Genomic DNA, 24,654 nt, shown 5'->3' on the forward strand with positions numbered 1-24,654 from the left:
AAATAATGAGACCTATTTATTTAGCTCACAAGGTAGAAGTATACAATGGAAAGGTTAAATTCCAATAATGAGATATATACTGATGATGAATGCTGACTATCTAAGTTAAACTCACTCTAATAATGAGAAAATTAAGTATTAACAAAATAAGAATAATAAATGAAATATAAATAGTGAAACCTAGTTATTTAAAAATAATAAGACTACTAATAATAGTTTACCTGTTTAAATCTTTAGAAACCAACGCGGACCGTTTTTTTTAGATAACATAGCATTAGTGTACGAGCTAAACTTTTGAATATTCACATATTTAAAAGTAGCCATTTTCTTAGACTTAACTTCTCGTATGACTCATTATGTAACTAATAATTACACTTCTTTTCGATATACTAAGGTTTTTTCTAATAGTTAAAGTAGTCAAATATAATTAATAAAGTCAATTGCACTCGATGGTTTTATGTAAGTAAATGGGGAGCAAGTGCTAACAAAAGTTATCAAATGCAAGATTTTTTCGTCCAATCATTAGTCTCGTAGTTTCAACGCGACTCGTAAAAATAGCCATAGTAAATTTTAGCTACTTTGTATGTTACATTTATGAGATATTCCAAGAAGAAAACGTCGTTAACATCAAAGCCTTGATCTATACAACTTTTCTGTTAAATTAGTTTTAGCCTTATAAACTTTTTACCTAATTATTTTTTTTTTCTTTTTAAATTCTGGTGACCTTCAAGTACAACCGAGCCAAGATCAAGACAGGGACATATTTCAAGTAAGTACTTATCAGTTTCCTCCTCCTTTAACTCCAGGAGTTTTTACCTTGAAGGTTTCACCCATTTTCAGACAATACTTATAAAGTTAATAATTAAATTATTATTAGGTGAAATTCTTAAAGATATTTATGATGGTTACATAGAAGTTAACATGCACTTGGGAAGCGTAATTCCTTTATGATTTAATTTTGGATCAGCTGAAATCCATTTTCTAAAATTGCCTATAAATAGAAGTATTTAATACAACGCAGAACGCAACGTTTCCTTTGTTTTTAGCAGGCTACATTAAAGGGTCCAGTTTGCTCTAACGACTTCGGGGAACGAGCGATTACTTGTGCTAAAGTTGATCTTCATTTTAACTTTTTGGTTAGGCTAAAAAGCTTATATCTGAAACTTTTTTACGTATAAACTAACATTAAATATTTCCGAAAACAAGTAATATTTATGGTGGTGTGCGCAAATATAATAAAGGTCATCTAAACTTTTAGTCTTCATAATCGTTATTACTCTAATATTAGTGTTTATAAGTTTAAGTGGTATAAAAAATTAGTTAAAAAAAAATTTTGAATAGACATATTAAAAGATTTTACATATTTACCACCTTACAGTACTAAGATTAAGCTTTAGAAATAAAGCATGGTGGAGTTGTTAAAAATTTATAAGTTATTTAATAGAAAAGTAAATAATAAAGTTGATATAGAGATGGACAAGAATGGTTAGTACAATTATAAGGTGGAATTATTGCAAATAGTCTGGGAAAAAATAGAAAGTGAGAACATTATAAAGTAAACTCAAGATAGCTGAATGCAAGTTTTTATTTCTAAATTAAAAAATGATGACTTAAAGCATAAAGTTTCAATATTTTGGTAATAAGTGGTTCATACTATTGTAAACAGAATATAACTCTAAACTTAAACTTTGCAGAACAAAAACAATAAAGTTATACTAAAAGAATTTTATCTAAAAGCTTCAAAGAAAAATATTTAATAAAATTTCTTAAAAACATTGATAAAGCAGACTAGCGACAAAGTTTTATTAAAACAAAGAACTGACTAACTCTAACATTCAGCAGATAAAAAGGTATGCAAGTGGTGGCTTTGCGCATTCAAGCGTTCTTTTCAAAGTTGATGGAAAGTATAAACCAACTTTGATATACACAAAGACTAAATAGTTTTACAACACAAAGAAGATTAAATCGGATGTTCGTGTAATTGTGGTGGGAGATGGTTTGTTTTTTTGTTATTATTCACTCTATTTGTTTTTCATAACATTTAATGTTATTCTTTTAGGTGTTTTTATTTAGTAATCTTTGGCTTTTCAATTTTTTTATTTTAACGATCTAAAAGAAAAAGTCGGGAAAACTTCTATAATTATGTCTCTAGTTGGTATTAGTTTTCGTGAAAAAGTCCCACAAGTCATCTCCGTAATTGTCCTTTCGCCTGAAATAATTGGCGAACCTGTTACTACTAGGATACTTATCGATACCTCTCGTATATTTTTGTTATTTTTTCAAAATTATTTTTTTGATTTATTTAAATTATACAGCAAATGAAATAGAATTTTAAATAAGGAACTTAAAAAGGCAGACGCCTTAATTCTTGTGTATACCTTCGATAATATGAAAACTTTGGAAACGTATAGAAACTTTTTGGCCCTCGTTAGATTATATTCTTTATTCAAATTTTATTTTTATAAAGTTTAGATTTTATTAATAGTATTTTTTACTTTAACCTTTTAACTGTTACACAATTTATAATTATATAATTAAACCTTTTCAAAAGTTTTATACGAGAAGCTTTTGGAAGTGAGAATGGAAAATCAGTAAACATTGCGCGGCCAATTATTATTGCAGGAAATAAAGTTGATTTGGGAATTAATACAAACGAGGTATGAATTAATTTATATTACCTTGAATAATATTTTATAAAAATTAAATTTTTAAAGTCCAGTACGGTCGTTTTGTAAAGTTTACTGTCAAATTGATTTGATTTTTTTTAATAGTTAACAATCTGAATTTGCTTTGTTTGTACACTTTTGATCAGTTGGGGACACAGAAAAAAGTTTTCTTTGTTTTTATGAACTTCAAACTTATATATTTTTTTTAAAATTTACGCTTTAAGTAATAATAAATTTAATTTTTTTTTAACAGTTTGTTTGAGGAATAGATTTTCTCCAAAACACAGAAATTTACTGGTATCGAGCACTTTGTTGAAACTTGTGCTAAAAACTTTAATAACATTGCTGAGAGTTAAAATAAAATTTTACTAAAATTTAAAAAATTATTTTATATATAAGTATTATTTAGAATTAATTGGTGAATTTAGTATTTTTAATTATAAACTTATTTTTTAAGAAGTATTTAAAATTTGAAAATCTGATTGAAGCAATCAAAAATTTTAGTAACTCAAATTAATTCTAAATTTTAAGTACGAAGACCAAATTTTTACTAAATTTTTTAATTTAATTATAATTAATAAATTTTATCGTTTTTTGATAAAAATATATATAAAAAGTAGTAAAGGCAGTTCAAAATTTTATAAAATTTTTAATTTATTATTTTAATTTGGTTAACAGTAACTTTTTTTAACTATTTTTTGAAATATAAATAAATTCTTAAAAAACTAGTTTTTAAAATTAAATTAATAATAATTTTTACTATGAAAAAGTTAATAAAGCGGATATAAAATACTTTGTTTAAAGCTTTTGTAATTATTGATCACTATATTTATACATACAATTTGATTAGCTATACAAGTTTGTCTATTTGTATCATTTAAATTATAATCAAAGTTTTGAAATTAATTTAGAAACGGCAGTTGACTTTTGATTTTATTTATTTTTAAAACTAATAAAAAAATATTTTTATATATAATTGGAGAGAAGCAGTGGACTTTATCGCATTCTCTTTAAAAATTAAATTATTATTTTTGAAACTATAAAAAAATTTATAAATTGCTCAACTAATTTTAATATCATAAAGAAAATCAAATTATAAAATTTATTGATTTTGTAAATATATTCGCACTAGAAAAATAAAATCATAAATTGTTTTTTTAGTAAAAATAAGAAAATCTTGTTATAATTTTTAAAAAAGTTACGTTTACTATGAAGTATTTGAAATAATAAGAAAATGTATAATGATAATCATAAAATTTTATAAAAAACAATTTGTTATAAAAATCTGATTAATTTTGTTTTGCAATTTAGCTCTTTTCTTGTGCTCAACAGGCCATAATTCATTATAGCAGTCCTTTACAATCCTAGTATTACAGTTATTATTATTCCATAATTTGCATTAATAAATTCTGAGAAACAATTTTTGTAACATATATAAATAGTAAATTTATAAAGATACAATTCCTAAATATATAATAATATAAATAAAAAAATATTCTCTTATATTTTTCGTTATTTTTACTTATTTAATTTTTTGGGTACACAAATTTTTTTTTTTGTTTACCCGCGCAGCGCAGAAGAACTTGACAAAAAAATGGGCTGGAGCTTTTTTCCGCATATTTAAACTTGCTGTTTTCTGCTTATTATTATTAGTCTCTTTTATAGTTTTTTTAATTTTTTTTTTTATCAGTATTATATTATTATCTATGTTTTTACTTTATTATTATTAGTCTCTTTTATAATTTTTTTAATTTTTTATTATTATATTATTATTTATATTTTACTTTATAGTTTTTCTCATTATTGTATTATATTATAACTTTCCTAATCATTATGATTCCATTTTCACTTTTAGGCATTTATTTCTCATCTAAATATTTTTTCTTTATAATTATTTTACTTTACATTATATTATAGTTTTATTTATAGTGTACAGGTTTTTAATTTACACCCTAACCCCAATAAATAAAATTATTTTAATTATAATTTAATATTAATTTTTATATAGATTTTTAGTTGTTATTATTGTTACATTTCTTTCTAGTACTTTCACTTACCTATATTGTTATACTTTATATTATCTATATTATATTACTTTACTGTCTATAATACAAGTTCTCAAGGACTTACAGCCTGCAATATCAATATAATTTAAACTTATACAGTTTTTGTTTTCCTCATAGAGAAAAATGAGACTTTTTACTCTTCTTGTAAGTTTTTTTTTGGAAAATTGATAAAAATTACTTTGTTGCCTTTCTTTCGGCCGTAAGATGAATAAAAATAACTTTTCGAAAAATTTATGTATTTAAACGGGCGCTTAATTTTTTGTTCTTCACATTCTTGTACGACGCAAGTTGGCATTAATTTAAAGTAATATACTATTACTTCTTCAACTAAATGATTCTCTTGCCCACTTTTTTTTTAAAGTCCCCTACTTTTAGGTTTACAAGAAGGGGTCTCTCTAAGCACTAAAATATAATTACATCGCTTTGACCTAGTATTCTTAAGGTGTGGACAAATATAAACTTTGTTGTTGCGTATAAAACAAATAATTAAAATTATTTTTACATTGTAAAGGAAGGTGCTGCGGTTATAAGAGGGAGCATTCTAATTCGTAGGCAGGTTATAACAGTTATATCTTCATGAGTAGAGGACTGCATGTGCTTATATACGTATGTAGCTCATGCACGCGCTGCCGCTATGTTTTTTAATCCTCTTGTTCTCATTTTTTTCTAAAGTTGGTTTGGTGCTCATAGAGGATCCAGTTTTTCAAATAAATGTCAACGGTGCTTTTAGTTCTTCGACCACAAAATTATATTATATTAAAGCTTTTAGTATATGATTATTATATTGTATAATGTATTGTTTTATTTTTATTTTCGAAGATCCCGGTTTGTAAAATCAACATTGAGAACCGACGATTTAAAAAAAAATTCGGAACAGTAGCCAATCATAGTAAATTGTGAAAAAAGAGAGTATCTATCCAAATTTTAATAGCCTCTAAAACTTAAGCAGTTTTTGTACCGTAGTGTAGGCTAGCTTAACCCTTTAAAATTTTGTTTTTTATTTCTACGTTTAGCACGCTGTAGATGCTTAATAAAGTAATTAGTATGTAAGGCTATCTAAAGTTTAGTTTTAATGAAGAGGCATACTTCATTATTTCTTCCTTAGCAGAAGGTTCTAAATATATAAAGCGAAGGCTTGTAATCTTTCATATATATATTTATATAAATTGTGACCCAGAAATACGAAGTAAATTCCTTTATTAAACTTTACCAATAGACAAGAAGATACTGTATTTTTCTGCTAATCTCTTTTCCACTGGTCGAAATAATAGCAAAGTAGTGGTGAAAAAGTAAAAACTAAGTTCCTAGTTCAGTGTGTTCTGTGTTTATGATTTTTAACTCAAGTTATAGAGAAGAATCTAATATTGTAGTTTCAGTTTCTTCTCCTTGTTTATTTAGTCTACCTTTATGATCAATTCTCATAAGATTAAAGTTACTAGGTTACCCCCCCCCTTCCTTAGACATGGAGAGATGTATTTGGATACGAAAAATTGTTTTAATATTTCGTTTTAGCTATTACTGAAAACTTAAGCTGCTCAAAATGAATACAGAAACGGGGCTCTAAAATCTTTTGATCTTTTATAAGCAACGCTTACAAAATACTATGTAATTCAAAAAGATATATTTGTAAATGCTCGAAGCTATTAAAGGTAATTACCTAGACCTCCTTAAAGGAAGGGAGCGGCTCATAGTAGGCAAGACAAGATTAAAATTTAAATTTTTTCCAACAAAATACATTAAAAATGCAAATATGCAACAATGCAAAGAGAATGATCTCTTCAACGTGTAATATAAAGCATATAATATTAATTTTAAAAAATTAAAAATCTAATATTTAAAATGGTTTTATTCATTTTACTAATGATCAGTTTATGCAAGGAATATTAACCAGCAGATAAACTACTACGTCGGTGAGGACAGGAAACTCCTAAAAACCACCAAGTTACTTCTTTTATCAACATTGCTTGTTTAAAAAAAAATTTGAAACCTACAAGGTAAGACTCAACCTTTTTTAAATAAAAAACCTACTTAACAAATAAAAATGTTATATTTGAATCAAAAACTACTTTCCCAAAAACAAGTAGTTTACAATAATAATATAAACCATAGGGAATTTACCAATACAATGTTTGTGCGTTGGTTTCAACCTTAACGCTAAGTTTATGGTGTAAAAAAGGTTCTTGTTAATAATAAGAGAAGAACTTCTGTAGAAAGCCGCTCAAAACAAGTTATAATCTATTTAAACAGGGCATTTTTAAAAAACTATAAACTTATACCAGTCAGAAGGATTAGTTGATCCGTATTCTTGTTAGGGCGTGTAATACTAGTTTTACAGGCGGAAGCACAATGCAGCTTGTACCAGTTCACCTCGCACTCCAGTGCGCTCTCTTGCTCTGCTACTTTGTTTCCCATGCAGGGAATTTTGTAAGATATGGTTTGCGAAAAATGTAAGTTAAATTTTTTTGATCTTGTAAAGCTTAGACAAGCGTTTTCTTATATACACAAAACTACTGTAGGCGAGAGAAAGTTGAAAAAGCTGGCCTGTCCCGAAGTGTACTCAAAACTTTCTGGTAATAAAGTTGGTAAGAGCCTGGTCGTGTTAACATATACTTTGCTTCTTCTATGAGTTAAAGGCAAACCAAGGCGAGAAATTAACGAGAACAAACTGTTAACGGCAAGGAAATTGTAAAATATAAAATTACTTATCTTCTCTTATGTTTATTATTATTTTTATATGAATATTTAAAAATTGCTTATTATAGTTATATTAATATTTTTTAAATTATATGAATTTAATAAGGAGGGAAACTCCTTATACTTCGAGATGTAAAATTTGCAAACAAAAATGCCACCAGCCCAACGCCAAATACTGCCAGAAGTGCGCCTATAAAAAAGGACTGTGCGCTTTATGTGGGACTATGATAATGGACACTAAAGAATACAGGCAATCTACCACTTAAAAAAGGGATTAAAAAAATTTTTATATACAAAACTTTTTTAGAGAGGCTTATAAAGATCTTGTCAACAATCTTTCTTACAACTTAGAAAATATATTTTAATTTATTTCTTTGTGTTCCTAAGCAAAGAAAAGCTATCTAATTTCTTTGTGCATCTTTTTTTCGAGCGACAACCGCATAAACTCGATAATTGCTTGTGAAGCTTTTCGCAAAGCTGAGCAGATCTCAAAGTATTCATTTTCCCCGAAAACGCCTAATATAATCACATAAATAAACTTTCAAATTTTTTATTAAAAAAAAAACCGGTAATGTTAGTAGCCAAGATAGCCCCCTTGGGATTAGAGCAGAAGCAAAGCGTTGCGTGACACGAAGACTAAAGCAATCCACGAGATTAAAAAGATATTTAGCAGTCAAGTTTTATAAAGAAATACGCTTTGCTCTTCTTGTAAATCGGGATCCAATAACAACTTTTCTTCGTCGCTTCCTTCCAATAGGGCGCCTAAAGTTATATAGAAGATTGTATATCAAGTATTTCTACAAATAATATTTAAATTAAGTTTTTATATAGTTCATAAATATATATTTACAAAGAACAACAGATGTATATTTTATAAAACGCTTTAAAATCTTAAACACTTAAGAAATTAAGGGTTTATAGCAAAAAAATATATAATTTTAATAAAAAAACTATTGCTGACGCAAAGGTTACTCAAGCGCAGCACATTATTAATTTATAACGTACTATAATTCCAGAGATTTGATAACGAATAAAATGTACACAGTTATTATTAAAAATGAAAGTACAGGTAGCAGCAGTGAACAAGCATTTTAAAGGCACGCCAGCATCGACCAGCGCCAAGGCCATAGCATTGATACAGCAACTTAAGAGACTCCCATTGTGGTCGATAATCTAAGTTATTTTTTATTTCATAAAAAGTGAGGGAACTCTTGAATACGTAATTATAATATATATAACGCCAACAAGAATTTTCTTAGTCTTAATATTATAAAAATAAAGTCTTCTAACAAGTTTCTAAATAAATACAAAAGTTTAAATGAAGCGAAACTTTAAAAATAAAAATAAAAGCCAAGAAAAGTTAAATTGAACAAATACTCCAAAACTTAAGATCCCAGAATTTTTTAATATAAAAGAATTTAATAAATAAAATATAGTTTTTTAGATATAAAGAGGTAAGGAGAACAAAAGGAAGACTTGAAGAACAATGGAGATGGTTGTTCGGGGAAAAAGAGTTCTAATTATAATTTCCTCAGCTATCGCTTGCAACATTTTTTCAAAAGTCTTTTGTTCTATAAACTTAGTACTCACTTTAGTTCTAAGACATACATCGATAAAAGCCCTTTGAAACCAGAAAACTTAAGAATTTAAAATAAATTAATTTATGTAACAATTTAGTGCCTATCTATTAATTCTCGCGAAGACTTTGCCGATACGGGACCATTAACCGAGGCAAGTACGGTTGTGTCTCCATGACAAAATCTTGAAGAACCGTCACTTCTTTTTAAAAGGCCGATTTCACACTTTCAAAAATAATTACAGCATTTTATGACAAGAAGAAAAAAGCTCACACTTTTAAGGCTCGTAACTGATTATAGGCTCTTAGCTCCCTCCTCGACAACATTATAAAAGAACAACCCCCCGGCTCTCTGTGCAGCACAGCCTGTGACATCGCCCTATCGCCTACTCTCTACTCTCCCCTTCAAGTTAGCAATGCTTAACTAGCTCAAAATTGTCCCCTGCTGCCATGCTTTCTAGTTAAATTTTGATAGAAGCTATTTTTATGACTGCGCTATAGTTATCAACGTATATAATGGTTCACTACAGGCCTTTTCGTCATCACATCCTCATGTTGGTGCCTTAAAGTAAGAATCAGGAATCCTTGAAGGTAAATGCACAAATTTTCAAGTTTCCTGATAAGCGCGGGAAATCTGCGATATAATTTTTAGTACTAAGTTCAAATTTAGCGTCTTCCTTTTTAGCTCTTCAAGTAGCCAAAAGTAGATACGTAAATGACTTAAACATGTTTCATTCCTTCGTGGTACTATGTGTTCTAACATATTTCAATAGCAGTTAAGAGCCGCTGTACAGCTTAATACCCATATATTATTATATTAACATCCCTATAGCAAAGAGGCGTATATGTGATGAGTCTTTTCTTTGCACTCGGCATTAAACTATTAACAATTTTTAAAACTAATAAAAATATGACACCCTCAGCGCAAACACCATCACACAGTTCACACCAAGAGAAAGAGAATGACACAGTAAAATCTTTTAGTGTTTGGTATCAAACAAATATTTGATATACTAAACCACTCCCCATACAGTACGGTGTTAATTCTATTCTGACGAATTTCCACGTAGTAGTCAGCAATGCCGGTTTAAAAAATTTAGAAGGTAGGTAAAGAATTTACTAATTTTCGTCATCTTTAATAACAGAGATAAAACTTGGCTACACTAAGCCAACTTGTAATAAACAGAGATACCGGTGGTGAACTGGCTCATTCAACCACCAAGAAATGTTTAATTTTTCACTTCTTTAGCGCCTGTCATTTATAATTTTATATTTAATTGTGTGTAATAGCTAGAAATGAATAAAGTAAATGCATCTAAGCAGGAGAAGTAAACAGCACAAATTTTTAAAGTTTTTTAGACATTAGTTAGCTTAAGAAAAATGAGGTGGTTCAACAGTTCTTGCAGTTCACATGGTCGTTTTTCACTCTACTTTGAAAAACAGTTGGCCCTATTCCAGTTAATTTTTAAAAGGACGCGGTGCGGGAACTCCTTTATATGAATACTTTACGTATTATATATTTTTAATCAGAGTCGGTTGGTAGTACTTTTTTATGGGATACTTAATTATTTTACTATTTGTACTTAACTTTATCTATATATTTTGGATATAAACTTATTTAGGGATGTCAGAAGAAGAAGAAGTTAAAGATTTGCTTAACGAAGTTAAGGACGATCTGGAAGCCGATGACCCAGTTAAATTTAATTTTTTATAATCACTACTAACATAAAAATTTGTCGTGAGTATAAACCATCTTATTGTTATTCTTTACATCTTTTTTGACTAATTGTTCCAATTATGAAGTAGGTATCTTTATTATTATAGTTGGTGGGCTTCATGGTAGTATTAGTTTGTTTTTATATAGGAATTGGAAGCTATGAAGAGAAGAGTCAATGAAATGATGTCAGAACATAAAAAACTACAGGAATTGCAGGCTCAACTCGAGAAACAACTGAATCATGGTTCTCCTGGAGATAAGGAAGCCCGAGATTTGCGCTCGGTTTACGTCGGTTAACAAATATTATGACTTGGTAACATTCTATTTTTTAAATAAAAAGTTATTTCTAAGGCAATGTGGATTATTCTACTACCCCGGAGGAGTTACAGCAACACTTTCGATCTGCTGGCAGTATTAATAAAATAACTATAATGCGGGATTCCTACACCGGTTTACTTATAAGTGTTCTGACGCGCTCTTTTCTTACTTTATTATAGGCCATCCCAAGGGTTTCGCCTACATTGAATTTTCTGATCCGGAAATGGTGCCCAATGCACTTGTGATGGACGACTCTCCCTTTAAAGGGCGCGTGTTAAAAGTTCTTCCTAAGCGAACTAATATTCCTGGTCTCAAGTTAAGAGGGCGCTACAGAGGAAGGGCTCGACCTTATAGGCCTTATTATTATAGGCCACGCCCTCGTTTCCGGTTGCATTGATTCTAAATTTTATATAGAGTTCGTATTATTATCACTAACTAATTTTTTTATTTTTGAAGGAATCTTTCACTATAATTCACTTTTTTGGAAGTCGCTCTATATATGGCTTTTTTTTTGTTTCCCGCTTTCTTGTTATATTATTTTATCGGAATTTTGATTTATTGAAGACTTGAAACCTTTATATACTTTAATAGATCACTTATTTATGAGTTTGTTTATAATAAAGTATAGATTATTTACATTCTTGTTTATTGCATAATTATTATAATTATTATATTGCAAAGTATGACTTTTTACTTCCACAACTTTTATTAGTTACCTTGTGGTTTTTTAAGAATAATGAATCTGCGTATCTCAGACGGAGTATATTTATACTTTCTCCACTTTCACCAATTCTTGAACCGGTCTAATATTTTTTTTTGTCTACATGTAAGAACGCTAGTTTTCCTAAGTTATTAGGTAAATTTAGTTTTACGTTAATTTATTTTTCAAGAAGTTACTTAAAGTTCGTAAGCTTTGGTAATAGGGCCTAATGAAAACTGATAGAATTTCCCTTGTATAAATCATCTCTATTGAAGCTGTATTTCTGCGGTCATAACTTTTGTTAAAAATAAGAGACCCAAAAACCTATTGAAAAAACACTTATTTTAATATATTATGTCTTAAGAGATTGAGTCAGAGTTTTATTACTAAAAAAGTAGATATTTAAGTATAATAAACCTAAAAGTAGGAATAAACTAAGATTAACAAAACTTGAGAATATTTAAAGTATATTAAAGCAGAGTAACATTAAAGGATTTGTCAGGCTTGCTACACCAATACTGCTGAAGAATAAAGCGAAGGTTCCTTTAGTTAACCGTTAACTAATGAAGATCCAAACTATTGTGCTTTAGGAGGGCTGCTGTTCATTGCGGGGGTTATGCACACTAAACTCCACTCATCTCGAATATTAGTGTTAATTTTTTTTTTTGCTAAAACATTAAATACGAAAACTATGATAACTTGGCTTTAATAAGGCCTTCTATAGTCATATTCCCGCGTTTAAAGTAATGAAACAAGAAAGTATCTTTGCATATTTCCCAGCAAAGGTAATTAAGCTTCATCTAGTTTGTTTTGTACATAAAACACTTTTGTTAACATAATTTAGAGAAAACGTTACGATTTAGCACCTCAAAAAACTTTAGAACTTACACCAAAAAATAAGGTTGCATACTGATTGATTTGTGTTTTACTATTTTCAGAGGAAGCTATTTTAGCCTTGTCGGAAGGTGGACTTGCCTCCAATTATCCCCGCTAAAGTTCCAAACGGTATAATATGTGGCGCTCCGATTACTAGTCTTAACGAAAATAATTCTGAACCTGATAATATCTCTAAAAGTGCAGTATATGACTCAGAAGAAAGAAAAGTTAGTAATTTGACTTTACCTTATCCACAAAGCGAGACGATATCTCTTGATGCACAGAAGTGTTTTGGTTATAAAGCATCCGCGAACTCCTCTTCCCCACTTCCACCACTTTCTCCCTTAAGTCCATCTTTGAGTATACATAAAACTACATCTCAGAAGGAAGAACAACTGGAGACAAACGTTAGCTCGAAAGCTTTGTCTACTAAGAAAGCTTCTACCATATCTTCCGCTTATAAATCTAAAAATACAGTTTTATTAAAAAAGCAGAACAATGAAGAGATCCAATTTCCAGAAAAAACTTCTCGAAAATCTTTAAGTATATGTTACTTTATAGTTTAAATTTTTGATTATAACTTAACGAAACATTTTTTTTTAACTTTTAAAGGTGCTTATGAGGAAACTTTCCTTAAAGATATAACACCGAAGTACTGTTCATATATCTTTACTTTTTTGCTTGTTTCTTTTTTTTTAATCTTTACGCTTTTGCAACTTCTATGCTTTTTAAATTAATTATAAATTTAATTTTAAAAAGAGAAGGTGTGTCTTTTATAAGAAGTCATTTAATTTTTTGGGATTAAACAAAATTTTATCATCTATTTTTGGTATTTCTTCTACATCTCAACTTTTCAAGATTGCAATTCCGGTTTTTTTATTGGGATTCGTATAAAATTGAGGCGTTGCATATATAATATTCTTTTATATTATTATTAATAAACTATTAAATTTTACAATTTTGTTATAATATAGGCGAGAAAATTTTGATTATTTTGCAATAAAATAATTTTTTTTACTTTAGATTTATCTACTGCATAATACCCATTTCGTTATTTATTAGTAATATATTTTTGGAGATTTTTTTTCTCTACAAATTTGTTTATTTTATTACCAATTTTCTTTAGCTAATTTTTTTTTATAATAAACTAATTAGAACTGGCACTGCGACAAAACTTTTTTGTTCATCTTCGCGTGAAACATCTGCAGTCATTGCAAGGTTAAAGCTTTTTAAAAACCCTTAATTAAAATTTTATACTATACATTAGTGAAAATTGATTTATCCAATTTTTTTGTGCTAATTGATGCATTAATGGTTAATATTCTTATATAAATATGATTTTTAGTAATTTTTCAAATTTTGGATGCTATTAATTTAAAGCATTTTAGTAATAAAAAAAACTGTTTATTTAAAATTTTCTTTAGGCTTAAACACGATAAAGTTTATTCAGTTGGGCCTGCCTATGAAATCGGTTCAGTTTATTTAATTTTTTTTTAATCTTTAAGTTTCTGATTATTATTTTTATTAAACATAATTATTCCTTATAATACCTTTTGGCTTACTTATGCGAGATTTTACTCTGTTTAAAAGCACGTGTTCCTACCTCTACCTTTGAGAAATTTAAAAATCGCGTCGTTGCAAAAAGGTCTTAAGATGAAATTCTTTTTCTGTGCTCTGCGAATTTATAATTTTTGCTCACAGACTCGCGTCCAAACCCACTTCAACTGGGGATAGTGCGAAGGAAGACTTGGAGAGGATATTTACTTTGCCGAAAGCCTTCGAGGATTTGCTGCGAAGGTGTTTTACTAGTTATACCTTTTTATAATAACATTGTTCATTTTTTTTTCTCTGACTAGATTCACTGCGTTGGATCACGCGCTTCGTATTGAACAAAAAAAAAATCTTAAATTAACTTTTGAGAAAGCCAAAAGTTTTATTGAAAACTTAACTAAACTGTTGTTAATTTTCATTCCTTATAATTATTTTTATATTTTTTTTTTTTTAAGAGATTTTGAGAAGTCGCATCTTGGACGCTTCTTGACGGTTTTCCCGAAGGCGTTTGTGTGCGAGTTGATTCCTAACGAAGATGCCAAATTGCAAAGGAGAGGAACTGCCCGCCACGCGGAAGATTTGTCTGTCGCACTGCTTTGTTGTTATTTAGAATTATATATTGGGTAGATATAGAACTTTTTGGTATGTTATGCTCAGTCTCTTACACTTTCGTTGCCCGTCTTTCTTATTTGGGACAATCAAGTAATCTGCACCTTTTTAATTAGTTGGAAATTTCTAATTTGGGGGGATCTCTCGCGGACTCGAGAAGACGGATCCGTGAGTTTTTTATAATCCTTTATGTTATTGCTGTTTTTTGCGAACTTTCTAGGTAAAATAAATTTTTTGAATTACATAAAATTTGTTATTCAAGTTTATCTACAACGTTTTACAATCAGAGCTATAATTTCAGAGAATTCTTTTTTTAACAATTTTTGAAAATAATTTATTTTCTCTATACTTTATATTTTTATTTTAAAATTAACTTTTGCTTTGGAAAAGCTGTTTGTTTTTTATGGGTTTATAAATTATAATAATATACAAGTAAATGTAACGTAGAAGTGTTGAGTGTAGGCGCTGTTTGTACCAGTAACTTGCAAGAAGGCGTGTATTCACGTGAACCTTCTTCCTGCTGCTATTAACTTTTATTCGGACTCTTTTGTTATATGTTGCCGAATGCAAAAATTCAAAATTAATTTTTGTTTCATTAATTATAACAATTCTTACAGAATTTCTTTGAGGGCCGATTTATTTGATTCTTTCAAACTTTTTCTGTATTATAATTATTTAGATAGATTCCGTTTCTCCAATTACTATGCAAAACCGGCAGAAACAATTCAAATCCTTTCTTTATAAACTCATAGCAAAAATTCACGACGTTTGCACTTTTGTTTATAGATTATTTTTGTTACTTTTACTCTTAAAATTAATAAACTTTAGTTCATAATCGTTTAACTTTTTAATAATAATAACAGAAATTTGCTCTCGCCAAAGAAGGAGAGGAAAAGTGGAAGCGCCACGTGTCTGCCTGCCGGGAAATGGGGGAGGAGTACCCCCTCCATCCATCGTTCAGAGTAGATTACTGCTCTATATATTCACAGAAATTTGTTAATTATCTATAAAATGAGTAGATTTACGAACTTACTGAAGACGATATCGAGGTTGCTTCTCTTCCTGAACCTCCTAAGCTGGTTTTCTTTGCCCCCTGTTATATTATCGTATTAATTATTAGTATTATTTTCTTGCTTGGCTCAGGATCTTTCTCATCTTCCGAGTGCCCGAGAGTTTCTTGTGCAGCACTCGAATAACAAAGAATGGGCACTGAAAATGAAGCAGAAGTGTGCAGGACGGGCGTTAGCGGCCGGGAATAATCGCCACGAGGGGCCCAAAAGGGACCTTCAGGAAGACCGTGAAAAGCCCGCGAGGCTCTCTGCCTTTGAGCGTCTGAAGGCGCAAGTTCTTACAAAGGATATACTAAATAAAGTTTATACGTTCATTGGAATTTGTTAAGGATCAATTGCTGACCTCCTCTATTGCTTTTCCATAAAGTTGGACGAACGTGAAGCGGTAAAGCAAGCACTGGAAACGCACGGCCTCCACGCAGAAGAGCTGGCGCGCCTCGCACAGTTGCAGCGTCTTCCGCGAATGGTCAATATCATATACTCCATGGCGGCCGGTGGCCGAAAGGACTGCTGGAAGTTTGCTGTCCTTGTGGATCGCCTGCATTACTCTTATCTTCCGAAACTCGAGAAATGTACACGCTTTATTCCTTGTACTAAGGAGTTGTCTGATACTGATAATAATAATTTCTAGATGTAGTTTCTGCGTCGGTCGAACTTCTGAGCGCGGTGGTACCGTGGTGGATGGAAATTTTCAAAAACGATCTCGGTAAGGAGTTCGACGATCAGCATGGCGGCTCGCTAAAAGCCTGCTCTTCTGCTAGGAAAATTTATCCGTGTGAGGCTAGAGCACTCGCCAGAGAACGTCAAGGCCGCCCTCCAGGTGGAAATAGAAAGGGGAATGGCCCGAAAGGCCTCAAGCCACGTGGCTATGCAAGTAGCAGTGGAGCACGCAATAAAAAAGCACTGAGTTTATTATAAATCTTTTAGGCGCAGGCGCGGTATGATGTTCATCGAGATCAACTCTTGAAACAGCAGTTTGCACGCGTACGGAATCTAAAAAGGCAGTCAACATGCGTCAGCTATAGAGAGATGCGGACGAGACAAATGCCTTCAGGCGGTGGACGAAGCTGGACGACTTGCAATACTGGCACCAATCACGATCGGCAATCAACCCGCACTGACTGCATACACTCGCCTGACAAAGGGTGGGGGCCAATCAAACAGAGTTTTCTTATTAAGAACAAACGTACCAGAAACTCGTCGCTGCTGATCATCAGCCTTTCCACGAGCAGATTGGATGCGCCATACGCAATGAGACAGTCTCTAAGGCGCGCAGCAGTCAATAAGTCAGCCGATTAGCAATAGATAATGCAGCAGAAAACCTCTCCATCTCTCCCAAGCGAAGTCCACCGTCCTTGGCCCTCCCCTCCGGTGGCTGCCGCGTCAGTATAGCTTTCCGCCCGTGACCGCGCGCGTGCATTTTGTCCGTCACCATGTGCTTTAGCTTTAGTTCTACCATTAAAATTACTGCGGAGCACCACGCGCGTAGAAAAAAGAACTTTCTGATAGAAGACGGGGCCAAAGAAGATGTAGGCGCTCAATGGCTCGCCGGTAATGCCGGAGGTGACATACTCCTTCCCTTGAGTTTCGGTTAGTGAGTGTCCATGAAGGGATGCAGGCAAGTGAGTTTACCAGAGTAGCTATAGCCGTACTCTATGAGGATCCTGCACATGTCCTCCACTTTGTCTCCGCCAAATGCCGTTCTTGTACAATGTGAGCGAGTGCTCATGATATACTGAAGAAAAGCCAGACCCATAGTGGAACTTGCCAGCAAGGACACCCGCTTTCCCGCTAAGGAGTTCCAAAAGTTTACCGACTGTCATTCGAGATGGAAAGCCGTGCGGATTCATGATGACGTCAGGACAAATCCCTCCAATAAGGGGTGGAAATGAAGGTTTACCACGCGCGGCAGTCCAAGCGGGTACCTTGATCGGTAAAGGGCATATCTTCCTGATCCACAATAAGCCCAGTGACTCCTTTTTGTCCGTGACGGGAGCTGAACTTGTCCCCCAATTCCGGCCTTCGAAAGTCTCTTGTTCTTATCTGACCGTCAACTATGTTATAAGACGTAAAATGAGATGTCGTAGTCAAAACTCGCCTTGATAAGAAAGTTTTCTTCAGAATTGGAGGTGATAAGCACCTTATCGATTCTTGCAGAATTAACGTTGCTATAAACCTGAAGAGTTATTTATATTGTTGGAAATATCGATTAATTTTTCTAACATTCGGCAAGATTGTAGCATACAGCATAAACATGTAAGCAGGCAGTGCAGTAAGCGTAAAGGTACACGGGAAGGTCAACCCACCACAAGTGTTATCATAGATATAATAAGATACCAAAGGGGCGTCCTGGTACCCGGCAGTCGACTGGTCAGAGCCTGCCATATACTGGCCCACCGGCGACTTCTTGTTCACGAGGATGTCTCTGTGATAGACCTATTTTCGAGGCTCAGCTGGATACACAAAGTACGACCAAGTGCGTAGACCTCGGCACCCACGGCGGGGAGCCCGTCTTCTTCAAGTAGTTGATACCGCGCGGGAATATTTCCTTATAGGAAAGCGCCAATATACCGTCTGCTAGGTGAATTCCAGAGCACTAATACCTTCCTGGTCCCGCGGTGGGCCGTTAACAATGTCTTGCATATTATTTGCGTACGTTTTAATGTTAGTGGAGAACTTACGGTAGGCATAACAGCGGCCATAACCTCTATCTACCGAACCCTAGTGGACACAGGAATGAATGAAAAATAGGAGCAGCGAAAAAGAAGGGCAACCTTGTTGAGTATAAGCGCATCCTCAATGTCATACCCGGAATAAGACATGACCGCCACCATTGCATTTTGGCCAGCAGGAAGTTGTGTGTAGCTTGTTGAAGTAGAAGACCAGCATGTATGAGGAGCACGGCGGGTAAATAGTACCCCGTAAGTTCGAGCGTGCGTGTGATCACGAGGGGGCACTGCGGATACACCAGCATGTAATTGAGGGTGTCGAAGCGCATGAGCTGGTTAAGCGCAATAATGCCTACAGCCTGCTTGCCTGCGCTATCCGATGAATAACCAAAACTACCATGCGATTTGCATAAGTAGAGGACCCATCGCACACTGGTACGTATTGCGAGGCGACTGGTTGTGATGAGGATACGGCACAAGGCCTGCGCAGACGCCCAAGAGAGTGAAAGGCTCGATCTCCATGTGCGTGTGGTCGGGAGTGATGTCGTCCTCGGAGATGGCTATCAGACTAGCGTTTTCCTCATTGACGTCCAGATACTCAACGATCCCCTCCTTCAGGAAATCTTCAAAGTCCCTCACGCCCTGCAGCTGTGTTAGTAGTATTAAACATAATATGAAAAAGCGAATACTTCTTTAAGTTGCCGGATGTGCTCGTGGGTAAGCAAAGACTTTCCATTGGCGACGATGATGTAGGGACGGCAGACTCGACCGCCGTCGCTCGCAATGTTAATACTTCTCTGAGCGTGATTGGGATACGCCGAAACAAATTCCGATAAGCGGCCACTCCTCCGCAACTTCCTGAGAGTCGCCAGCTTATAAAAAAAATTCACATGATCGACTGCAAATAGAAGTGCAAAGTAACTCACGATGTACTCCCAGTGCTGTGTTAAGCCAATCAGTAATCCATTAATAAAGACGACATATACATGAGGCAAGTTCAGCTCTTCACCGGACGCCATATTAATGTCTTCCACGCCCTGCGAAGTGCATGGAGTCGCAGTAAAAAAGCAAGGAGAAAGAGAAAAAGAAGCGAACCAATGAAAAGGCGAGATGTCGCAAGTGCTCGTCATCATCGTCGGTAGTGATGTGCGTCATTAACGCCAAGTTTTTAACAAGGCCACACGACTCGCCCTCTGGCGTATCACTGGGGCAGAGCATACCTTTTACCTAACCAGTGAACTCGTGAAAAAGACGAACAAGTTGCCAAGGGCTACCCCACTGGGACGGCTGTAGCGAGCGGGGGCCGGAGACCTTCCGGGTTTTTTCGAATTGGGAATAGATGCGCGTCATCATGCCCAGAGCAGATATAAACGAAAGCCGATCCAACGGCTGTCTTGTGCGACGGAAAGCTGAGGCAATGCGGACGTGGATGATATATATGTGAACGGCACCGCTGTGACGCCGCCTCTGTCGACACCAAATCGGGCAATCGTCCAGTTTCCGGTAGAGATGGCCCTGCGTGCGGGGCAGACCGTGAATGCGTTTCTGGAAGACTGGCGGCGGGCTACCTTAAAAAGCCGTCTGTAATGATCTTGAGAGGCATATTTCTCACCACGTTGAATCTTTATAATTGCCGTAAGCAAAGAAAAAGAATTTCCAGCCAAAAAAAACAAGGCAACCTCATTGCTCTGTTTCTCTTAGAAAATGCAAGGTCGACGCTTTTCTTCAACTCGGCATTGAAGTGTTTAAAAAGGTCTTCAAAAAGCAGGGAAAGAAGTGTCCCCGCAAGTTCCAGGCGCTGTGGCTCAGTGACAGTCAGCATTTTTCGCAGAGGGAGGCAGGAGATACCTTGTTTCCGTAGTAGTCTTTATCATCTACAGGCACAGTGCCATTCAGGGCCATGATTATCCGCCGCACCATAAGTAGGAGATAAATGCAGCGCGTCCGCATGTTCAGCCCGTCTACTGGGATATGCGCGAGCAGCACGTCCGCGAGAATCTGGTGACAGAAAAGAGATACCGCAGAGCGTAGAAATGACCATGTGGGGTCGAGGGGCAACCCACCAGCTGTGCATCACCCACGGCAGAACCAGTGGTCATGCGGGATCTGCGAACCCTCAAACTCAAGTGCTTCAGAGCCTGCTTTCTCGTGAATATGCCGAAAAGCGCGCACTCCTCGAGGGTAGCTGCGAAGGCGTCCAAATACATCCCCTCGCTGCCGACCAGCTGGACAATCTCTTGGTCGCACTCCATTCCTTATTGGTAGAAAGTCAGCAGGGGGGAATGCGGAGAGGGCGGGACAACCACTCACCCATCGCCTTCAGGAGAACGGCAACGTTGACGTCTTCAGTGAGAGAGTTAAGTCGCACGTAAAACTTATTATTCTTGTGGACAACACTAGTTTTGCTCTTTCTCAAGTGAGTCGAACTGCCGGGGACATAAAGCGTCGCCATCGCAACAAAACTTTCACATGAAACGAGCAAACCTCTGAACGGTGGAAAAGTAGCCTTTTTTCGGGTCCCTGTCCACAATAGTTCTATTCTTCGATAGCTGCTCTTGAATAAGAATCACTTTCTCAACGCCCTTAACAATAAAATAACCACCTTAAAAAAAATCAAAATTGAAAGCCCGGCAAACATATGTATAATGGCATACCCGGATCTAGTGGGCATTCCCCACGTTTGGCTAGTTGACAGAAGGATTTTTTATAAAGATGACACCTGTTGGATCTAAGCATGACGGGAAGAAAACCAATATTAATGCCTGCCAGAGCGGTAATTTTAAATAACATTATATCTGGAACGTCTAAAAGTTACCCTTCTCAAACGTTCTTTCGTTTCCTATGCAACACTCAAGATCAACCCTAATCGGCGCGGAGTAACCTAAAAAAAGTAAAGGAGGAAAGAAGCAAAAAACTAGGCAAATAATTAACTCATATCTCTCAGCCGGCATTCATGCGGATAAATCTTTTTTGTTCCTTGAATGTCAATCTCGCAAGGCATATCGACATATATATTATGATATCTCACCTTTTTTATAATACAAAATCATAGAAACTCAATATAGCTATATAAAAACTTAAAGCGTACATAAAAATCAGAGTTTTCAGAAGATCTAACTTCTCTGTTAGCAGACATAATATTACTCATTTCGGTTTCAACAAAGTGATTAAAAGATTCTATATGTTGTTTTACGAGACCTTTCACTTTTAAAAAAGCTGGTAATAACCTTCACGTTAAGTAATAGAAATATTTAATAAATAATTTCTCTTTCAAAATATATTCAAACAGAAACCTCCACTTTTCTTTAACACAAACAGTTTCTGTGTCAAGGCTCTCTCTAGTTTTTAAAACTACATCACTTTCATTTTCAGTTTTGTTAACAGTCATTACTGTAAAGTCCCGTAGCAGCTAACTCATTTGCAGCACCGCCACTCACGGCGAGATAGACACGTAAGACCTCCACTACAGTGGCTATTAATTGTCTCGCGATCTTTCCGCCGACTTATATTCATTAAGACTATTACGTTGAAGTCGCTATAAAAATGACGAAAAACAAGTAAAATCTTCAGCTTTACAACTGATGTTATACTACATTGAAAATTTGTACAAAAAACGATGTGGGGCTTAATATAGTTGCCTAAAGTAAAATTTGAAAAGGGGTATGAACTTGTAGCTAGATTTAGATTATATAAATTTAGAAAAGTTGTATGGAATATTATTTCTCGGCTACCTTACAGTACAATAAAAAATCAAATTGGTATCAGAGGCGGAAGAAGGAATTTAACGTCTTGAAAGGAAGGCAAAAATTTGCTTTATGTGTTCGCCTTAAAATGGATATTAAAGTACCAGAGAAGAAGTAAAACTAACAGAGATACCTCAGAATTAAATCTTACGGATTATAAGTGATAAAGACGAAAGTTACTGATAAGTTTTTAACGATTTACACCTAATAGGACAATAGTTTTTACTGATGAACAATTCCTTGTAGGGCTTGTCTTTAAGTTATGCCCTACTTTGATTCATTTAAGTCCAGAAGATCTGAGATGGAGCTATGGCAAGCTAACTCAAAGGACCCTTCTAGCTTATTCATCTTGGACCCTTCGAGTTAATATGTCAAGAGTTTAGTAATGAAAGAATTTTATTCTTTAACCATTTTTTTTGAAGGTAGCTTAAAGTAATTTTGTTTTTGAAGATCGGAAGGAAGTAGCTTTACTATAATAGGGGCATTTTAAGTTAAAAAAATTTGAAATAAAATATATAATAACAAGTAAGCTAGACGAATATTCCTCTGTTTAATTTGTTTTAACTCTTTTTATAGTCTTTACAAAAAACAACGGTGGAAGAATAATTTAAGCCAAGAGGAATTGGTTATTTTGGTGTTAAACAGTAAGTAGGTACAATATCCACTTATATCCTCAAATATCTTCGTCGTGAAAAAACTCAGAGAAGAAAGTGGCAGCTTGGTAAAGATTGAAAAGATCGTTGTTATTAACGGTACTTGCTCCTCTTATTTATCTCAAACATATTATGGTAGGTCCTTAACTTTGTATAAATACATATCTTAGAAATATCTTTAAATACCCCTAGCGTTTGCTTTCTCTTGAAACCTTATTTTAAACAATATCTGCTTATTACTAAAAACTTTAAAGAGATTTAAGATGATTATGTTTAGAAAAGTAAGTTATTCTCTATCTTTAAAATTTATATACTAACGTTTCAATTAAGAATTTAAGAGACTTATGTTAACTTAATACCTATGAAAAGGTTAGTGGTCTCGATTAATAAATGATAAAAATAGAGTTTTCGCATAGTAATAAAACGGAGTTTTTAATTACTTTGCCGAATCTCTTTAGAAAATTCGAGTTAAAACTAAATTCGTGCTAGAAAAGGTGTCTTGAGAATTAAATTTTTCTATACGTAACAGAAACTATACCGAAAGCGTCCGCTGGCAATAAAAAGGAGACATCGTTTACAGCGCACTAACATAATAGCAAGAATTATCCCAGCTAAGCAATTCACTGAACTATACTTCTAAGTTGAAAGACACTTAGACAGTTTTTAATCGTAGCATCGGGTCAACAAGTTTCAAATTGGACTTGAAATCTCACGCAGGGTTCATATCAAGTACACCCCTTGGTACTTTAGTATAGGTGGCTTATCAGTTACTACCGCGCTTAACTTACTAGAGAGCTAGCAGGCTACTAGCACTAGACACTATTTATTTTAGCAGAAAATCTGCAGCCAAGATAAGAGCGCACGTTATCGAGAAGAGAAAGTGGTTGTTCTTCTTTGTATCCAGGGAGACCTTAATACATTATAGGGCTGTTGGCCAATAGTTGAAACCAGCAAAATACCTCCACTAGTCACAGGTACTTTAGAACTTACTGAAGGTTTTTCCTTTTAAAAAAGTAGTTTCTAACCTCGCCTAAGCAACTTTAGAGCTCTTAGCAGTACAGGCAAACCTCGTAAGCACGATCAACAATGGAAGATATCATAATCATAAGCTCCTATTTGTTTTTTCCTGGGCTCAAAAACTTCGGATCTCCCCTAGTTTGCTTCTGTTGCTTATATCTACTTTTATTGAAAAGGAAGCCGGAACATGGACTTTTCGCTCTTCTCTCTCTGAATTGGATCCCCACAAAGGATGCAGAAGGCCATTACAGAGGAGAAAGCGATTGAAAAAATAAACAACGAGGTTACTTATTAAGACTTGAAAAACCTTTCATGAAGAAAAAAAGAGGCAATTTATGTCATACCAAAAACAACACGTGGAAGGTCACGTACTAAGCCGCATGTTATGAACACATGCACCAAGCATGCCAGAGTAACGTGGTACATCAAGCAGGCATATATACATGGTTTAAGAGTTAATTTTCACAGCGAATAGAAGCTCTCAGTTTCAAAGCTCGTAAGCAAGCTTAAGTTGCTTGCAGGCGGCTACTGCTTGCATATAGCGATAATATTGTTTCAAAAGACGGTAAGGCGACTACATGTGAATTATAGTGTAGAGTTTTTACACAATTAAAAGCGCGTCCATCATAATGCGCGGCAGTTTCATTTGCCGCGGACTTTAAGGAGCTCCGCAATAAGGGCTTACATTATAAATTAGTCGCATGCACAATACGTACGATAACCATTTGT

The 24,654-nt window shown here is 33.9% G+C and overlaps 5 protein-coding genes across 11 annotated transcripts; 3 read left to right on the forward strand and 2 right to left on the reverse strand.

Moving 5' to 3' along the window:
• The first annotated feature begins 7,113 nt into the window (after nucleotides 1–7,113).
• LOC135122037 (cysteine-rich PDZ-binding protein-like) lies at nucleotides 7,114–7,692 on the forward strand. Of its 2 annotated transcripts, none has more exons than XR_010279215.1 (4): nucleotides 7,114–7,179; nucleotides 7,249–7,302; nucleotides 7,360–7,417; nucleotides 7,533–7,692. XR_010279215.1 is itself a non-coding variant. In XM_064046293.1 (4 exons), the coding sequence occupies exons 1-4, from the start codon at nucleotides 7,164–7,166 to the stop codon at nucleotides 7,690–7,692; spliced, it is 282 nt and encodes a 93-aa protein (XP_063902363.1). In that variant the 5' UTR covers nucleotides 7,114–7,163. The 2 variants fall into 2 exon arrangements, 1 of the variants encoding a protein (XP_063902363.1); XM_064046293.1 differs by having other exon boundaries at nucleotides 7,366–7,417.
• A 131-nt stretch (nucleotides 7,693–7,823) lies between these two features.
• Nucleotides 7,824–9,022, reverse strand: LOC135122023 (exosome complex component RRP46-like). Its single transcript, XM_064046270.1, has 5 exons — nucleotides 8,903–9,022; nucleotides 8,494–8,599; nucleotides 8,121–8,188; nucleotides 7,993–8,062; nucleotides 7,824–7,942 (listed from the first exon to the last, which is right to left on the reverse strand). Exons 1-5 carry the CDS (start codon nucleotides 8,975–8,977, stop codon nucleotides 7,824–7,826), a joined length of 438 nt encoding a protein of 145 aa, XP_063902340.1. The 5' UTR covers nucleotides 8,978–9,022.
• Nucleotides 9,023–9,534: 512 nt separating this feature from the next.
• On the forward strand, nucleotides 9,535–11,577 carry LOC135122025 (uncharacterized). Of its 3 annotated transcripts, none has more exons than XM_064046278.1 (6): nucleotides 9,535–9,593; nucleotides 10,625–10,695; nucleotides 10,867–11,011; nucleotides 11,071–11,169; nucleotides 11,217–11,424; nucleotides 11,494–11,577. In XM_064046278.1, exons 2-6 carry the CDS (start codon nucleotides 10,627–10,629, stop codon nucleotides 11,507–11,509), a joined length of 537 nt encoding a protein of 178 aa, XP_063902348.1. In that variant the 5' UTR covers nucleotides 9,535–9,593; nucleotides 10,625–10,626; the 3' UTR covers nucleotides 11,510–11,577. The 3 variants fall into 3 exon arrangements, with proteins under 3 accessions (XP_063902348.1, XP_063902347.1, XP_063902346.1); XM_064046277.1 differs by lacking the exon at nucleotides 9,535–9,593 and adding an exon at nucleotides 10,484–10,541; XM_064046276.1 differs by lacking the exon at nucleotides 9,535–9,593 and adding an exon at nucleotides 10,486–10,511.
• Nucleotides 11,578–12,434: 857 nt separating this feature from the next.
• LOC135122026 (uncharacterized) lies at nucleotides 12,435–16,750 on the forward strand. Its single transcript, XM_064046279.1, has 18 exons — nucleotides 12,435–12,522; nucleotides 12,582–12,638; nucleotides 12,691–13,156; nucleotides 13,226–13,265; nucleotides 13,769–13,831; nucleotides 14,038–14,084; nucleotides 14,204–14,258; nucleotides 14,315–14,410; nucleotides 14,470–14,568; nucleotides 14,620–14,745; nucleotides 14,890–14,941; nucleotides 15,453–15,539; nucleotides 15,637–15,735; nucleotides 15,793–15,852; nucleotides 15,917–16,144; nucleotides 16,211–16,415; nucleotides 16,475–16,549; nucleotides 16,605–16,750. Exons 1-18 carry the CDS (start codon nucleotides 12,484–12,486, stop codon nucleotides 16,748–16,750), a joined length of 2,040 nt encoding a protein of 679 aa, XP_063902349.1. The 5' UTR covers nucleotides 12,435–12,483.
• LOC135122024 (DNA-directed RNA polymerase III subunit RPC2-like) lies at nucleotides 16,699–21,931 on the reverse strand. Of its 4 annotated transcripts, XM_064046273.1 has the most exons (31): nucleotides 21,806–21,931; nucleotides 21,601–21,739; nucleotides 21,444–21,540; nucleotides 21,328–21,393; nucleotides 21,167–21,274; nucleotides 20,997–21,114; nucleotides 20,823–20,938; nucleotides 20,576–20,766; nucleotides 20,361–20,510; nucleotides 20,192–20,310; nucleotides 20,081–20,134; nucleotides 19,964–20,027; nucleotides 19,787–19,901; nucleotides 19,608–19,732; nucleotides 19,439–19,549; nucleotides 19,202–19,384; nucleotides 18,935–19,154; nucleotides 18,762–18,879; nucleotides 18,618–18,708; nucleotides 18,447–18,564; nucleotides 18,330–18,391; nucleotides 18,181–18,279; nucleotides 17,942–18,019; nucleotides 17,769–17,886; nucleotides 17,596–17,713; nucleotides 17,476–17,546; nucleotides 17,343–17,422; nucleotides 17,166–17,287; nucleotides 17,034–17,106; nucleotides 16,892–16,978; nucleotides 16,699–16,836 (listed from the first exon to the last, which is right to left on the reverse strand). In XM_064046273.1, the coding sequence occupies exons 1-31, from the start codon at nucleotides 21,898–21,900 to the stop codon at nucleotides 16,756–16,758; spliced, it is 3,387 nt and encodes a 1,128-aa protein (XP_063902343.1). In that variant the 5' UTR covers nucleotides 21,901–21,931; the 3' UTR covers nucleotides 16,699–16,755. The 4 variants fall into 4 exon arrangements, with proteins under 4 accessions (XP_063902343.1, XP_063902342.1, XP_063902344.1 ...); XM_064046272.1 differs by having other exon boundaries at nucleotides 19,202–19,549; XM_064046274.1 differs by lacking the exons at nucleotides 16,699–16,836; nucleotides 16,892–16,978; nucleotides 17,034–17,106 and having other exon boundaries at nucleotides 17,230–17,295; nucleotides 19,202–19,549.
• Nucleotides 21,932–24,654: the final 2,723 nt, after the last annotated feature.

The sequence above is a fragment of the Zophobas morio genome, unplaced genomic scaffold (genome assembly GCF_036711695.1).
Source record: "Zophobas morio isolate AGI-343-1 ecotype UQ-CSIRO unplaced genomic scaffold, CSIRO_AGI_Zmor_V1 ptg000837l, whole genome shotgun sequence".
In the NCBI taxonomy this organism is placed as follows: Eukaryota; Metazoa; Arthropoda; class Insecta; order Coleoptera; family Tenebrionidae; genus Zophobas; species Zophobas morio.